The following is an 18,875-nucleotide window of genomic DNA, read 5'->3' as shown; positions in this document are numbered from 1 at the left end:
TAAACAACCAGATGGGATCCACTCAGAATGTGGGTGGCAGACCTGAGACCATAACCAGTAGGTAGTAAGAGATCAGAACTGATAAACGGAGCTGTGTCCTCAGAAAGGCTTTCCCTTGGCAGTGTCCAAATGGGCACTTCCTTAGATCCCTGCAGAAATCACCCTACTACACACTGTAAGCTCCCAGAGGGCACTGATTCTCATTCTCTCTGGATGTCATTGTATGTGCTTAATGCCTAGGGTAGGGAGTAAGTACTCAATACATACTAACTGAAAACAAAAAAGCACGTTCACAGTCTCTTATTCTCAAAACTATTTGGGGAGTGTTTTTTAAATTTGTTATCTTCAGCCCCATTTCACACATGAGGAAACCAAAGTTCAGTGATGTTAAGTGTCTTTGTTAGAGATCAAAGAGCTATCATTGGTGGAGTCAAAACTCTCTGTAAGAATATAATTCCCAAGTGATAACCAAGTTCTTTCACTTCCACAGTGAAATCTTTTAAATCCTTTTCCCCTTCCCCATAATTGGAGCTGTTGCCCAAACCTTCGCATTTCCAACTTGCCAACAGATCTTTTACTTCCAATCTTCCTTTCACTCCACGACCAAAGTTATCTACCCAAAATGTAGATCTGGTCACGTGACTTCCCTGGTTAAGTTTTTTGCATACAAGACAAAGGGCCAAATCCTGTTTTCAAAGCCCTCCATAATGTGGCCTTCTAGTCTTGCACGTCCAGTCTCATCTCCATCATCATAGTTCCTATCAATTCTGTTTTCTTCCAAACACTATGTTCTTTCCCCCCATGTTTTTTTTTAATATATTTTATTGATTTTTTACAGAGAGGAAGGGAGAGGGATAGAGAGTTAGAAACATCGATGAGAGAGAAACATCAAAAGGGCCAAATTCTGTTTTCAAAGCCCTCCATAATGTGGCCTTCTAGTCTTGCACTTCCAGTCTCATCTCCATCATCATAGTTCCTATCAATTCTGTTTTCTTCCAAACACTATGTTCTTTCTCCCCATGTTTAACATGCCATTTGTTTCTCTTCCATGATTCATTAGCTTTTTCCCAGCCAGCTTTATATGTAAGTAGATAATTAGCCCCATACATTGAAGAGAATGCCTAGCAAATTTATGGTTTAAAGAATAATAAAAGCCAGTCATGCTCCCACCACCCAGTTTAAGAACATTAACAACTCCCGGTGAGTGTTTCTATGCCTCTGTGCCCCTGCACATGCTAGGATGCCCTGCCAGGCTTCAGTCTGCATAGTGAACTCATCATTTGGAAACGCAGATTCTGCTTTATCTCCTCTGGAAAGCCTCCATTGACTCCTTTGAGGGAGATTGAATGCTCCCATTATGGCATTTACAACTATTATATTTGCTTATGTTTGCCTCCCCAGTAGATTGAAGATGCCAAAAATTATTTAATCTCTGCATCTCCAGCAACCAGCATAAAGGATAGTTACACAGAAAGTGTTCGATAAGTAGGATGGCCATATAAACTGCTGTGCCTGGTGTCCATATAACCTGGAGTCCTGGTTGATGCCAGTTGTCCAGAAGTAATTATTACAAGTTCCTTTTATACTAATGAATGTATTCTATTTTAAATGATCAATTATATAATTGCCCTATCAATCAATAAATATTGAATGATTAATGAATGGAGAGTTTGATAGAATCTCGGCAGGAAAAGCTGATATGTAAATATCCTCAAATAAAAGTTTAACAGCTGGCCACTGTACCCCATCCTTCTCCAGAAGTGCTTGACTCTCTCAGAGACAGAGAAGATGAGTTTGCACAGACCAGATGCTCAATAATTTTTATTGCATAAATACATTGAAAAGTGTTAGGATATTCCTACTTCAAGAAAACCTAGACGTAAAATGTGAATTTACAGCAAAGTTCAATGTGACAGATTACTATTGTCTGTTTACTACTTGATGGGAACTAGATAATAGAGGGATTTAAATAACTGACTTTACTACTTGCTGAAAATCAGAAATGCAGATTACTCCTGAATGAAAACCTAGTCAATGAGGACATAAATTTTAAAAACCTAATAGATGCATTTTTTTAAAAAAGAACCTCTTCAGTATACATATGCATATCAGTTAGTTGTACTTGCTCTTAGGGAAACATAAAATCTCCTTGACTCTGACATAAATAAAATTTTTATTTAAAGTTTCTTCTGTTATTCAAGTAGAAAAGTTGTGTTTTTTTAAAAATTGATTTCAGCCCTAGCCAGCTTGGCTCAGTGGATAGAGCGTCAGCCTGCGGACTGAAGGGTCCCAGGTTTGATTCTGGCTAAGGGCACATGCCTGGGATGCAGGCTCGTTCCCCAGTAGGGGGTGTGCAGGAGGCAGCCAATCAATGATTCTCTCTCATCATTGATGTTTCTCTCTCTCTCTCCATCTCCCTTCCTCTCTGAAATCAATAAAGAAATATATTAAAATTGATTTCAGAGAGGAAGGAAGAGGGAGAGAGAAACATCAATGATGAGAGAGAATCATTGATCGGCTGCCTCCTGCATGCCCCACATTGGGCATCGAGCCCACAACCCGGGCATGTGCCCTGACCAGGAATTGAACCGTGACCACTTGGCTCAATCACTGAGCCATATTGCCCAGAAAAGTTTTTAACTATTGTTAAACAAAAAGCAGGAAGTGAGGTAATTAATCTTTTGGATAATCTTCTCTTCTCCAACAGTGTCATATTCCTTGAAAATCAAAGTAATTCCTTATGAATAAGACTTTTAATAAATTACAAATATGTAATAGGTCTTATCTATCTTCTTTCTAAACTACTTAGTGCACTGTTGCATAGCAACAATTTTTTCCCCCCGCTTCTTTGTTGGAAGTCTGAGAGTCTGAAATCTGCATTGACTTGGATGAGCTTGGGAGTTTTTCTGGTGCCAGGGGTGCAAATATCCATTGTAGAAATCAGCAGCTGTTAGTGTTTTCTTGAGCATCACTGACCGAACACCAATCCAGCCATCCTAAAGGGCAAAAGATAAAGAGTGAATATGAAGTAGTAGGAAAATGAAGTAAATTGTAGTTTATAAAACTTTATCATGAAAACAAATAAACCAACCAAAACACTTTTACTAAATGCTTAGCTGCAAAGAGCACTGTAATGTATACGATTCTTTGACTCTGAAAGTTTATTACCAAGGAGTGATAACAAATGTACAGATCTGTATAAACCTACTTAAACATAGAGGAGCAGAATAAAAGGTATGTTTGCATGGTGCTTTATAGTTTTCAGAGTGCGTCCATGCTTCTTATTATGACTGGTTATCAGAATACAACCACTCTAAAAAGTAGACAGATCCAATACTATCCACAGAGAAAACTGATGCCAGACAGTGTGAGTGATTGGTCTGAGGTGACACAACTGGTGGATCTCAAACTCACATCTGCAGACAACACCAGCTTCTTCTATGAGAGCAAACTACAGACCCAGCCAAGGACAAGATATATGCACCCAATGTTATTCCAGAATAAGTTGAAGAGACATGAAGGGAGGTTGACGCAGGAGTTCTCTATCTACAGTCTGTTTAGGTCAGATCAATCTATCATACATTTTCAACATCCCTTCGTGAGCATGAAACATCTCACATATACACCATATGAAGGAAATGCAAGGAATGTGGAACACTTCTTAGGAAAACACCATCAATATATATAAAAGCCTAAGTGAACATTATGACCAGTCGTTATGATGCGCACTGGCCACCAGGGGGCAGACGCTCAATGCAGGAGCTGCCCCCTGGTGGTCAGTGTGCTCCCACAGCCAACCTCCTAGGGCCCGCTAGTGGCCTCGGCATCCATTCCTTCCGCGCCTGGCTGGATGGGCGGCGGCAGGTGCGGCCCTTTCCAGGGGGGCAAGGGCCGGCTCCCTCTTTGGGGCCAGAGGCCAACTTCCTGTGCCCTGTCTCTCCCCATAGCCGGCAGGCCCCGATCGACCCTCGGTCCCTCCCTGTCCCTCCCCCAGACCCGCAGGGAGGCCCCAATCGCCCGGCCCTTATCGGCCCTGATTGCTGGCCAGGCCTCGGGACCCCACCCATGCACGAATTGGTGCACCGGGCCTCTAGTTGTCTTATAAAACAATAATGGTTTCAAAGTCGTTTTAAATTGTTAGAAATCTGTCCAACCACTGTTGAACAGTAGTAAAAGCAAGTAGGACACATGCACTGTAGTTCAGCTAAATACTTGGATAGGACTATCTTTTATGATGGTCATATTAACAAGATAAAAAGAGCTTGTTAATTAAATTGGTTTACTTAGAATATACAAATTTCTTCAAAAAGAAGCACTTTGGTTACTGAATTTTCTTTCATTGTTTGAGTAATAACAATGCCTTGGCAAAACTTCATCACTTTAAAAAAATTACATGAGATTCTACTATTTCTTAAGAAAAACTGTCCATTGTCTCAATCTAATAGACAAGCAGTTCAGTGAAGTCCCAACTAAAAATGATAAATGATACAAACTATAAATTCAGTAAAACAAGTATGATAAATTTAAACTAAAGGAAATGTACCTTGCAACAAACCAGAAGATGTTGTGACTGTTTGTGGTATATTATGGATCCTGGAATAACAGCCTGTCCTGTTAATCTGGGATCTAAAGAATGGAGGGGGGTGCGGACATGAGAGAGCGAGAATAATTACACTTCATTACGCTTCTTAAAGATTAAATCATCTTGGGAGGCAGCACTAATCTAGAGAGGACTCATTTGCTGATGACCCGACTCTGTAACCCAAACTTACAATGGAGCCACAGTACTTTGTGTGTACCTTGAACCCAGACGCAAGCTTTCCATACACATAAGCTATGAGTCCTTTACCCAGTCTCTCAAAGGTCAACCTAAAAATGCTGAATCCACAAGTTTTGACCATTTTGGGGAAATAACTAGCTACCAGTGGAGAAATATACAGGAGCTTAGCTGGCTCCTTCATCCATGACCAACACATACCAATTCCTAGATTTCTGGGGAACCCCGACTCTGAACTACACCAGCACCCGCTGTGGCTCACACTCCTTCAGTCCACCACACTGGGGGGTACTAATGGGCCTCAGATCAGACCTGTATTGTGAAACGGCATACCTTGGCCTAAGATCTCACTGAGCTGCTCAGACATTTTCATTATGATATTCACCAGAACGAAATTAACCAAGTCATTTTGCACCCCCTGAAAAGCTTAGTGTAGGAAATCACAGAGCTTAAAAAGGGATAGTACCACTGCTCTGCCTACTTCCCAGGTTCCTATGATGACTAAACGAGAAAATACATGTGAATGGACACTAAATGAATGTAAAATATTATCATTATTGAACCCAAACAAACTAAAAGAATTCCTATTTTTTGTAAACGTGACCTATGGTAAAACAGACACATTTTCAAATAGACTATAGTGAAAACATTTTCTATGTCAGCTATTCAAAAGTTAATACCAGTGAGGACTGAACTATTAACTTCTACCAAATCCAGAAGTTTAATGGTGTTATCCATCCAGAGTGTCTGTAACGGAATCTGCAAATATAATTAAAGAAGGGATGATTAAAGAGATGCCCTCAGCCCCCAAACCTTTTAACTACCATTCTGTGCCAATCAGGTCTGACTTGTCTCCCAATTACAGAGGAATTGGGAACTCAGTTTCTAAATCTTACACAACAGAACATAGACCTTCTCCATCAGTCTCCAGAATTTATAAGACCTTAACATTAAACACTATTTTAAAATCAATGTTTATATCTTTATTATTTCTAATTAAAAATATATGTACATGATAAAAATGCAAATTATATATATATAGCAATTATATTAAAAATTTAGCAAATAAAACTATTCTGTACTCCCATCCCCAGAGGTAACCACTGTTAACAGTTTGGTGGATAAAATATCCTTTTTTCCCCTACAAATATTATTATTAAAAATCTAAAAAAAAAAAAATCTAGAACATACAGTTTTATAAGGAACTTTTTTTACTTAACCATAAATCATGGACTTTTCATTAGTACACACTTATTTCACTCTTTTTATCTGCTATATAGTATGTCATTTTATGAATGTACTATAATTTATGAAACCAGTATCTTTATGATCAATATTCATTATTTTTAATTTTTTTGCTATTATAAAATTGTAAAATGTGGTAATAGCCTGCTAGATATATGTTTGAGGACTTTTATATATTTGAGGAATTTTATACATATATATTTGAGGATAGTTATTGTTTTTTTATTTTTATTAATAGCTTCTTTTTAAAAATATATGTTTTTATTGATTTCAGAGAATAGGAGAGGGAGAAATAGAAACATTGATGAGAGAGAAACATTGGCTGCCTCCTACAGGGATTGAGCTCGCAACCTGGGCATGTGCCATGACCAGGAATCAAACCTGTGATCTCCTGGTGCATGGGATGATACCCAACCAACTGAGCCACACCAGCTGAGCTAGTTGTTTTTTTAATGGGCTACCTGGATTAAAAAGCATCAACATTTCACTGTTAAAATGCTGACAGAAAAAAATGACAATATATTGTTTATTAGTGATGCCGAGGAGCATTCCATATATTTACTTGCACATGTTATTTTTTATGAAAACTACCAATTTATGCTCTTTGCCCATTTTTTAATAAAACTGAGTTGTTCATCTTTGCCTATTAATTTGTGAAAGCCTTTTATATTTTTAGGAAATTAGCCCTTCAATTCTTGAGTGTGTTATGAATCTTTTCCCAGTTAGTTGACTTTTTACACTATTTTTTTCATGCATAAGTTTTTTATATTTATGGAGTAATATTATCAGTCTTTTCGCTCATAACTTCAGTGGTTCATGTCATGCTTAAGGAGGCCCTCCCTGTAGTTCAAGATTATTAAATCTTATACAATTATTTAATTGTTTTTCTTCCATCTTTGGTGGGATTTGTAAAAAAATTAAATCCCTGATCCATCTAAACGTTACTTTGATTTTAAAAGGTAGCTCTCTAAGGCTAACCAGTTGTCCCAGTGCTATTTACTGGATAATCCATCTCACCCTTTCCCAATGTAAAATGCCACCTTTATTGCATAATATATATCTGACACCCTAGAACTTGATTTAAAGATGTTAACAAAATTAACACATACCAGAAAATAAGTTCTCTCAATTTTCTGAATTAAAAATAAGTTTATTTTCAGACTGTGTAGCTTGATCTTATTTCATAGGTGAAGAAAACGAGGCCCAGGGAAATGCAGCTCTTTTTCCCAAGGTTAGACACAGCTAGTTAGTAGCAGAGCCGAGGATCAGAATCCATGTTTTTTCATCCTCAGCTCAGTGCTCTTTTTATGAGAACCCTTAAAGAAGACATTTAATTTTTAGAAGAGTTAAGTGGTTGCAAAGATTTGAACATTAAATTTAAAATATTAAATTTGAAGAAAAGTTCATAGTGTTCATATGACACGTACAGTATTTTTTATAACTTGCGGACACATTTTGCTTCACTCATATTGCTTCCAATAGAAGTTTTTTCATGTGTGTAACCTTTTTCTTTCAAAGAACTCAAAATACTTTAGAAACATGCTTACTGACTAAAAAGAGGTTTATATATACTGAGAGCTATGAATATGTTAGGAATATAATAAAAATATACAGCTCTTTTTTTAAATTGATTTGAGAGAAACATCAATATGTTGTTCCACTTCCTTCATTCATTGGTTGCTTCTTGTACGTGCCCTGACCAATCAAACCCACAACCTTGGTGTATTGGGACCATAATATAACCAAATGAGCCAGGGCCCAAAAATAGTTTTTATTCTTGAGGAGGTAAAGCTTATCTTCATCTATCATCAGGGATGGTAAAAATATAGTCATTTCAGTGTCCACCATCATTACTGTTAAAATGATATGTAGGCATAGATTTAAATTCACAGTTTATCTCCTTTGATCTTGACAGTTGTGAACGGGGTAATTAACCCCTCTTTAGCGGTAAAAAAGCAGAAGCTCAGAGAAGATAAGCGTTTTGCTCTTCATAGTAAATGGAAGCTCTAGGAATTAAGTCTCACCTTCTGGCTCTTTCTATTAGAGCACCAGCTTTTCTTAGTGGCGAGGAAAGGTGAATTGCAGAAATAAGGATCATTATGTAGTAATATATCTCCGTGTTTAACTTTTTGAGGAACTGTCAAATTGTTTTTTACAGCAGTTGCACCATTTTACATTCCCACTACCAATGTATGAAGGTTCCAAATTTCTCCACATCTGTGTCAACACTTTTACTGTCTGTTTTTTTAATTATAGTGATCCTAGTAGGTGTGAAGTGGTATTTCAGTGTAGTTTTGATTTGCATTTTCCTAATGACTAAAGAAGTTGATCATGTTTTCATGGGTTTATTGGTAATTTATATGTCTTCTTGGGAGACAGGTCAGATCCATTGTGCATTTCCTAATCAGGTTGTCTTTTTGCTGTAGCGTTTTAAGAGTTCTTTATATAATCTGGATACTAGAACTTTATTAGATATATGTCTTACAAATATTTTCTTCTGTTCTATAGGTTGCCTTTTCATTTTCTGGGAATATTTTTTGAAGCCCAACTGTTTCTTTTAATCCTCACCTTAGAATATGCTTTTATATTGTTTTTTGGGAGAGAAACATTGATCAGTTGCCTCCTGTATGCGCCTAGACCAGGGATAGAATGCACAACCTAGGTATGTGCCCTGACTGAGAATCAAACCTGCAACCTTTTGGTGTACAGGACAACACTCCAACCAACTGAGCCACCTGGCCAGGGTGAAGCCCAACAGTTTTTAATTTTCAAGTCCAATTTCTCTATTTTTAGTTTGGTTGCTTATCCTTTAGGCAAGATATCTAAGAACCATTGTCTAATTCAAAGTCATTAAAATTTACCCTTGTTTTCTTCTAAGAATTTTATAGTTTTAGCTCCCACATTTAGGTCTCTAATCCATTTTGAGTTCATTTTTTATATATAGTATGAGGTAGGACTTCAAATTCATTTTTTTGATTGTGAATATCCACTTGTCCAAACTCCATGTGGTGAAAAGACTATTCTTTCCCTATCAAATTGTCTTGGCACCCTTACAAAAAACTAATTGAACACAAATGTATGGGTTTATTTTTGCCTCTCAATTCTATCCCACTGAGCTGTATATCTATGTTTGTCAGTACCACACTTGATTACTGTAGCTTTGCAGCAAGTTTTTAAATCAGGCAGTATGAGTCCAACTTTATTCTTTTTTTCAAGAATTTTTGGCTATTCTGGTCCTCCTGGGATTTGGTATGAATTTTAGAATCAGCTTGTCAATTTCTGCAAAGAAGTTAACGGGGATTTGTATAGTAATTGTGTTGAATCTGTAGGTCAATTTGGAGAATGGTACCATCTTAACAATATTGTCTTCCAGTCCATGAACACAGAGGTCTTTCTGTTTATTAGGTCTTCTTTACTGTTTACCAGCTCTAACATTTTGGGGGGGATTCTTTGTTTTTCTCTATCTAAGATCATGCCATCTGCAAATAGAGATAGTTTTACTTCTTCCTTTCCAATCTGGCTCCTTGTATCTTTTCCTTGCCTAATTGCGCTATTACCTCCACTATTGAATAGCAATGGTGATAGTTCTCTTGCTCCTGATCTTAGGGGGGGAAAGCTTTCAGTTTTTCACTATTAAATATGTTAACTGAGGGTTTTTTGGTAGATGTTCTTTATCAGGTTGGGAAAGTTCCCTTCTATTCTTAGTTTATTGAGCATTTTTTAAAAATCAGTAAGGACACTGGCCTGGCCAGGACGGCTTAGTGGTTGAGCATCGACCTATGAACCAGGAGGTCATGGTTTGATTCCCAGTCAGGGCACATGCTGAGGTTGCAGGCTTGATCCCCAGTAGGGGGTGTGCAGGAGGCAGCCAATCAATAATTCTCACCACTGATGTTTCTATTTCTCTCTCCCTTCCTCTCTGAAATCAATAAAAATATATTTTAAAAAAAGGACATTGGATTTTGTCAAATGTTTTTCCTGCATCTATTGAGACAATTCTGTGGCTCTTGTCCTTTATTCTATTAGTATGGTGTATTGCTTTGATTGATTTTTGTATGTTGAATCAACCTTGAATTCCTTGGATAAATCTCACTTCGTCATAGTGTATAATCCTTTTCCATATGTTGTTTGATTCAGTATGTTAATTATGTTGAGGGGTTTTGCCTCTATATTCATAAGGGATATTGATTTTTAGTTTACTTTTCTTGTAATGTATTTATCTGGTTTTGCCTCTGCTTGGAATGCTCTTACTGATCTCAGCATGGCTGGCTCCTTACTGTTTTTCAGATCTCAGCTTAGATGTTAGTTCAGAGGTCTTCCCCATCTAGCCAATCTAAAATAACCTCCAGTTAGTCTATCCTTTTAAAATTTTCATCAAAGAACTTATCACACTATCTGATATTTTTATTTATTTGCTTATTTGCTGTCTTCCCACATCAGTTTATCTATAGTACCTGGGATAATGCCTGACATAATATGGGCCTTAAATATTCTGTTTAATGAATGAATAAATAATAGCAGATATCATTTAATGAGTACCTCCTCTGTGCCATATACTGTAATCTGGTCATAATAGATGTTTTATATATATTATATCAGCCCTAATTTTCTGAAGAACAAACTAAAGATCAGAGGTTACTTAATGTTACTGACCTAAAGTGGTTAAAATGGTAAATTTTATGTTATGTATATTTTACCACAATAAAAAATGAATTTCAGAACTTTTAAGGTTTAGTTGATCAGACTCATTCCTAAATAAAAATATTTTGAAAGTGAAGTACACACAAAATTAAGTAAAACTGTATTTTGACTTCCAACTTACTATATTTCCAATGGCACGATGAAGTCTGAATATTTCCTCTGAAGTTTGTTCCTCCCATTTTATACAGCTGGTACGAGCAGAAATCTTAGGGGCTACAAGATAAAGCCAATGGCAAGAATGAATAGCAAGTTCAAAGTCCATGAACTGATAACTACTGATGCTGAATAATAGATACAAGATTAATTCATTACATTATTTTCTCAATTTTTGTATATGTTTGACATTTTCCATAATACAAAATAAAAATAAATAAATTATGCAGGTACTAGAAGAAAACATGGGTGAATTTCTTTATAACCTAAGTATAGAAAAAAATCCTCTAATTCAAAATTCAAACGCAATTAAAGAAAAGGATCATAAATGTGACTACATAAAAATAAACTTTTGCAAGACAAAAAGAAATGCCATAAGTCACGCATTGAGGGGCATGAAGGAGGCAGCCAGTCAATGATTCTCTCTCATCATTGATGTTTCTATTTCTCTCGCTCCTTTCCTCTCTGAAATCAATAAGAAAATATATTTTAAGAAAAAGTCAGTAACATGGAAGGGAAAAAATAGTGGAGGAATTAATTACTATAGATTAAAGAGAATAAAGGGACATAACAGCTAATTACAATTGGATCTCAGTTTGAAAAATATACAGCATAAAATGTTTTTAGAAAATTAGGAAAATTTAAATATAGATTGGATATTAGGTGCTATTGTGGAACTGTTCATTTTTCACGATGCATGCTGACGTGTTTAGGGATGAAAGGTCATGATGCATACTTCCAAATGGTTAAGCAGAAATTAAAATACATATACTAAACAAACACACATTTAGAGAAAACAAAGGAAAATATGGCCAAACATTAATAATTGTTGACTCTGGGTTACACAGATAGTCAATCTCTCAACTTATCTCTGTGTTTGATACTTTTCAACATAAAGAGTAGAGAAAACATTTCTATTCTTTCATGAAACTGCATGTTAACAGGGAGAGGGAGACCTTACCAACCATTCTTTTTAAAAATATATTTTATTGATTTTACAGAAGAGGAAGGGAGAGGGATAGAGAGTTAGAAACATCAATGAGAGAGAAACATCGATCAGCTGCCTCCTGCACGCCCCTTACTGGGGATGTGCCTGCAACCAAGGTACATGCCCTTGAACGGAATCGAACCCAGGACCCTTCAGTCCGCAGGCTGATGCTCTATCCACTGAGCCAAACCAGTTAGGGCAACCAACCATTCTTTAGAAAAGGCCATACAAGTGGGCATTCAATCTTTAGTCAAAATTAAGAGAAATGTGCAAATGAAGAAGTCAAAGTGTTCAGATGCTATCAAGTCAAACAAAACCCTTTGCCCTGACCAGGTAGCTCGGTTGGTTAGAGTGTTGTCCCGATACACCAAGGTTGTGGGTTCAATCCCCAGTCAGGGTACATACAAGAAGCAACCAATCAGCCTGGCCGGTGTGGCTCAGTGGTTGAGCATCATCCCATGCACCAAGAGGTGTCCGGTTTGATTCCTGGTCAGGGCACATGCCTGGGTTGTGGGCTAGATCCCCAGTAGGGGGTGCGCAGGAGGCAGCCGATCAATCAATATTTCTATTTCTCTCCCTTCCTTTCTCTAAAATCAATAAAAACATATATTTTAGAAAATCAACCAATGAATAAGTAAAGAAGTGGAACAACAAATCTATGTTTCTTTTTCTGTCTCTCTCTCCCTCCCTGCCTCTCTCTAAAAATCAATAAAGAAAAAAAAAAGACAAAGGAAACCTGTGGGAGGGATAAGAGTCTCCGTAGCTTTCACTTACCATGTGTCACCCCCTCAGTTGGCTGCTGCCTTCCATTGTTCAAACTTTCAGGCAAATTTTTCAAAACTGAAATAAGCTAAAAAAGGAGAGCAATATATTCAAGATGAAAAGAACAAAAGCAGAAATAAATTACAACTCAGTATCATGAAATTACTATCTATAGCTTTAAAAGCTGTGTGGCAGGTAAGGTAGTAAATTGGCCCAAGCTGTGAGCACACGTGTCTACTCGGTGGGGATTCAGTAGAGATGTTGCTCTCTGTAGAGTGCAGGTCATTGATGTGCTTCCAGTGAATGCTGAGCTTTGACTGGATGTGCAAGCTTTCAGGATCAGGACAGACTATGCTCGGTTATCCACACTCTCACCCTGCAGGGAGGAAGGCCGTGGAGCCTCTCAGAGTGTACTCTGGGATCACACAGTTCTGGATTCAAATCCCAATTCCACTACCTACTAGCTGTGTCATTGTGGAAAAGTTACTTTACTTGTCTGTGATCTTCAATGGCATCATCTGTAAAACAGTCGCCAGCAAGAGCTACCTCAAAGTTTGTTGGAAAAGTAAAAAAATAAGTCTATAAAGTATCCTGGCATACAAGTCAGTGCTCAATAAATGACAACCACTATTATAGTAGCATTTGCAAGGTGAGTAGCTGGAATAGGACACCATCTATATAGTTGGGGGAAAAGTTTCCTTCTATAGAAAATTAACTAGTTCATATGAAAATCATTAATTTGGTTATTAAGCATTTACTCAGACCCTACTGTATACAGACTCAATGAGCTATACAAAGCCATGGAGTTCATGTATAGCTGGGGGTCAGCAGAATTCCAGTGCATATGGATGCAAATGACTGGAACACAGGCACAGAAGTGCTTGGAGGGAAGCCACGAGTCACTTAGGAAATTCAGATGAAACTGAGGAGAGTGAAACTGGGAAGGATAGTTTAAAGCAGCGGTTCTCAACCTGTGGGTCGCCAACCTGTGGGTCGCGACCCCTTAGGGGGTCGAATGACCCTTTCACAGGGGTCACCTCCGACCATCGGAAAACACATATATAATTACATATTGTATTTGTGATTAATCACTATGCTTTAATTATGTTCAATTTGTAACAATGAAAATACATCCTGCATATCAGATATTTACATTACGATTCATAACAGTAGCGAAATTACAGTTATGAAGTAGCAACGAAAATAATTTTATGGTTGGGGGTCACCACAACATGAGGAACTGTATTAAAGGGTCGCGGCATTAGGAAGGTTGAGAACCACTGGTTTATGCCTTGCTGTGAAACTATGGCCCACATAAGATCACGTGTTTCATTTGAAAACCTTTATTAAATACCCAAACTGTGTAAATTCTCAGACACACATGAGACCATAAATGCCATGTTAATTTTTAGGAAGTCAGGGATAGAAATCACTCTTAAAGAATTAAAACCATATATCATAAAATTGTTCTTCTCATCATAACCACTTAGGAAATCTACTAAATGAATAAAAGCAGTGTGATATCGAGAACTGTACCATGTTGGCACCCAGTCTTGACAGCACTACTTCCAATTCCTTTGCAGTGCTCTTGGGGGGCACAGGAATGGTTTCCTGTTTGAGAATTGGACCTACATCAAATCTACAAAAAAAAAATAGTAATGTGATTACTGACAGTTTCTTTCAATCAAAATGTCTGTCTACATGAGCGTTTACACACTACCAGGATAGTTTAACCTTGGCCACAAATTTGACTGTTAGCCATTAGCAAAGATAAATGTCAGTTTGAAAGAAAGGTGAGTAAAATCTGCCCCTGTACTTAGATTTTAAATTTATTTTTCTTAATGGGTAAAAGTATAAAGTTGCATATCAGGGGTTTGATTGCAATTATAGATAATTCTATCATTAGTAATAAATACTATGAAAAAAATCTCTATTTGTATAATGAAATCATAGAGCAAAGAATTTCTTTTCCAAGGAAATACAATAAAAACATTCCTAATTATTTCTTTCTATATTTCCTTTCTCAAAGGGCAAGAGTTTTGCCTAGATTATAATCACTGTTGATTATAAGTAGGTGCAAGTACATTTGCATTCCCATAAGTCTTATATTTTACATCAAGCTCTGAAATACTGGCCATTAGTTTTTATTAGAAATATGCTTTACTTTGAATATTTAACTTTGTAGACCTGTTAATTCTATTTTTAACCTATAAGTTTTAGTAAAATGTTTATTATGAAAAATCACAAACATTCACAAAAACAGTGAATAGTCTAATGAATCACCATATATACATTACCCAGATTTTAGAATTATCAAAGTTTTGAGCCCCCCCCATCCTTTTTCTGAATTAAAGCAAATCCCAGATATTGAGTTGTTCTTCTGAACTTGTGAATTATTAGTTTCTATGGGGACATAAGGTGACAACTGGCAGAGTCTTAATACATTCCTGAAGCAGTTGTAAATAATTATTTCTTGGACTGCAGGTATAATAAAAAAATTAAATGTTTAAGAAAATTATTGGTATACAATATATTCTTATGTCAGGTTCCAAAACATTTTTGACCATAGTTTTACTATAGAAACCAGGGCCAGTAGAACCAAGATTCATAACAACTACTACACAAAAATCTATTTCTCATTTACATAACATCTTTTATAAAAATCCAGTTGCTAATAATATAATTTATTTCAATTAACAAGTTAAAATGTCACAAGGGCATAAATACCAAAACACATATGGCTTATGTTAGAAACCAGGAAAAAACAGAAAAAGTATAAAAGCAAAGGAAGGACTCTGGAGTTGGAGAAATTAGAGCATCATCCATTCATCCACACCCAGCCCCTCCAATGAACTGATATCAACATTCAAAATCACCAAGAAAATCTCAAGAAAATAAAATAAGCTCTTACCTTTTAGGCCTGATTTGCATAATTGTTACTCCAGTAATTGTGTCTCCGTGAAGCACGGTATGGATTATAGGGGCTGGACCACGCCACCTTGGGAGGCAACTGGGGTGGACATTCAATATGCCACTGAGTTAGAAAAGGCAGAAATTAGTATGCAAGTGGGTTGTGCCATTTAGTTACTGCTATCTAAACTAATATGCTACCTTTTATCATTAAACTTTCCCAAAAATTTAGAAAAACTAACAGTTAAATCTAGTCTTGTACTACCAGAACAGGGAGCCAGAGCTAAATTCACTCTACCATAAGAGACCAATGAAACTCAATTAAAAACAAAGCAAGAGCAACTATTCACTGTTACAAAGATGTTGCAAAACAGCTCATGATGTCTGGGAGTTTTTAAACAAAACAAAAAAAAATGCATTTTTTTTTTTTTTACTATATGAGAACCACTCAAACCCTGTCATGCATCTCAGATAGTTTAGTTACATAATTACCCTCACTTCTCTTGGTTTGCATATAGATGCCTAAAACAAGCTTCTTTTAGTACCATTATCTTTACTGTTTATCCCAATACTCCTATCACCCATTAATGAGCAATTTAAATAATTTGCTGATCTGTCATTAGTTTAATGTCTCCCATCGGCATGAGTATGCACTTGAGAATGTGTGAAATGGGTCTTATATTGTAAGTTTCACTGTTCAGCTCAGTCTTACTCCTTCAACAAATATTAACTGAGCATAATGCATGTGCTGGCAATGTGCTAAGTGCTGCGGATACAAGCAACAGTGAAGCAAACCTGTCCTCAGGGAGCTTATGTGACAATGTGAGGAGTGGAAGATAAGCAATAAAAAACAGAATATGTAAAAAGTCTGTCAGTGGTGCTAAGGGCTATGGAGAAAAATAAAGCAGAGAAGGGGATAAGACTATTGGGTGGGAGATTACAATTTAAATAGTGGTTTAAGAAGGCTTTACCAGTAAGAAGACACTGGGCAGAAACACGAGAAGGTAAAGGAATAGCCATGCAGATATACAGAAGAAAAGCTTTCCAGGCAGAGGGAACACTAGGTACAGTACAAAGGTTTTGAGGAAGGTAAATGCTGGCAAGTTCAAGGCACAGCAGGGAGGCTAGTTTGGCTGGAGTGGAGTAAACTAGGAATAGTACTAGGAAATGAGGCCAGAGAGCCAGCAGACCAAACCAAGTAAGCCGCTCCTCACAGGCCTTTAGCTTTTGAGTGAGATGGAAAACCACCAGAGAACTTTGAGCAGTGACTGGTCTGACTTATGCTTTAAAAGGATCATTTTGGCTGCTGGGTTGGTAAAAAAGTGAGAGGGCCAACGACAAAAGTAGAGGCCAATTAGGAAGCTACTGCAGTACAACAGGTGAGTGGCCAGAGTGGAAATGATGGGAAACAGATTCCAGACAGATTTCAAAGGCGGAGCCAGTAGTATTTCCAGATGGATTAAACGTGTGGTGTGAGATAAGGAATTAAGAATGACTCCAAGGTTTGGGAGCCACGCAACCAGAAGGCTGGAGGTCCCATCTGCTGAGATGAAGATTTTGGGGAGGAGCAGATTTTGGGCAAAAGTTCAGGAATATAGTTCTGGACCTTTCAAATGTTGGATGTCTACTAGACATCCAAACAGGGCTGTGGAGGAGGCAGTGGGCATTAGGGACCTGGAATTCTGGGAGAGATCTGAATTGGCGGGACACATTTGGGAGTTGTCAGCATATATATGAAATTTTAAAAAGTTTTTATTGATTTTAGAGAGAGAGGAAGGGGGAGATAGAAACATGGATGAGAAACATCAACATTTTTGTGGCCTCTTGCACGCCCCCTGCTGGGGATGGAGCCCGCAGCCCTGAACGGAAATACCCTGCTGACCTCCAGGTGCATGGGTTGGGCTGGGCAGCATATATATATAAAATTTAAATGAGGGTGAGTGAAAGAGCATCATACATTTTAACAATTCATACCATTAATAAAATGTTTTATTTTAAGAGAAAATACTAAAGAAAGAGGAATTAGAGTTCATATTATTGCATTTTGTAGATACTAGGTCCATAAATAAAGACCAAGGTCTCTCTACTATATTTCCTTATAAATAAAACTTACTAGGGAAATTTAAGAATAAGAGCCTCACTCAAAAGTCGGCCAAATGAAGCGACCACTCCAACATCATATTCTCCAGATCCCACATCTGGCCACTCATACACTGGCAGCTGCGACTGGACAGCATACTGCTTCACTGGCAGTCCTTTTGGTGATGGGGAAGGCACGGTGACCACCTCCAATTTTTCGATTAACTCTTCTTCTTTGTTGTCCCTAAATTGTAAAGATTGGAAGAAAATATGACAGTATTAAGACAATGACAGTATTAAACTATTTCACACACCTCTACAGTATTTTTATGATTACATTCATGAGCAACTGAGAGACCGAGTTTTCACTTTTTAGTGAATTTAAATTATTTTAAGTTTGGAGAGCTACATGTGGCTACTGACTACTGTTTGGACAGCATGGCTCTAGAAATATACATAAACATATATAATACAGACATTTTAAACAACTGGGATAGTACATATGCTGCTCCATATTTTGTTTCTCCCTCTTAACAATATATATGCTATTATGGGAGTCTTTTGGAAAAGATGGGTTAATTATGCATTTGCTAATTTATGCAACGAACATTTCTAGAATAAGAAACTAAAAGCAGCGACTGTCTCTGAAGGGAGGAACTGGGGGATAAACACTTGAGGGAAAAAAACAAGAATATATTTCTTGGGCATCATTCCATGACAGTGCATACAGCACTACCTCATTCTTTTTATCTGCTGCATAGTATTCCAGTGCATTGGTTTATTTAGCAGGTATTGCATCACATGTTGAGGAGTTATGAGAATAGGAGTATACAGAGGGCCCCAAAAGAGCAGGAGTAATGGAGCCACCAAGTGAGGACCAGCAGAAGGGTCGGGATATTGCAGTAAGAGATGTGGGAGGCAGTACGGGGAAAACAGCACGTGGAGAGTACATTATGTGGGGTATGCAAAGGGAGCAGGTGTGAAGGGAGGGTTTCAAGGGGTGTGTGTGAAGGGAGAAATATGATACACGGGGATTGAGGGAGTCAATATGAGGGGCTGCTGTGAAGTGCATGTGGGGAAGGCTTGATGGAGATGACAGAAACGAGCGGGGAGCAGGACACATCAGGAAAAAACGGAGCAGGGAAATATAAAATGGAGCCGTATACATGGGTATAGCCCCCACATGTCATGAACTGTCGGGACAGGCTGGATCGCAATTTTTTTTTTTCTAGTAAACAGTATTTGTTAACTTTTAAAAAT

The 18,875-nt window shown here is 37.5% G+C and overlaps 1 protein-coding gene across 1 annotated transcript; it reads right to left on the bottom strand.

Annotated features, from left to right (window-relative positions):
* Positions 1-2,734: 2,734 nt before the first annotated feature.
* Positions 2,735-17,885, bottom strand: MTFMT (mitochondrial methionyl-tRNA formyltransferase; the record flags this gene model as incomplete). Its single annotated transcript, XM_023757822.1, has 8 exons — positions 2,735-2,996; positions 4,544-4,626; positions 5,458-5,536; positions 10,845-10,936; positions 12,639-12,714; positions 14,163-14,265; positions 15,538-15,660; positions 17,650-17,885. Coding segments are annotated over 8 exons (987 nt in total), but the record flags the coding sequence as incomplete, so codon positions are not given.
* Between the last annotated feature and the right edge of the window lie 990 nt (positions 17,886-18,875).

The sequence above is a fragment of the Myotis lucifugus genome, unplaced genomic scaffold (genome assembly GCF_000147115.1).
Source record: "Myotis lucifugus unplaced genomic scaffold, Myoluc2.0 scaffold_115, whole genome shotgun sequence".
In the NCBI taxonomy this organism is placed as follows: domain Eukaryota; kingdom Metazoa; phylum Chordata; class Mammalia; order Chiroptera; family Vespertilionidae; genus Myotis; species Myotis lucifugus.
This window is presented reverse-complemented; position numbering and strand designations above follow the sequence as displayed.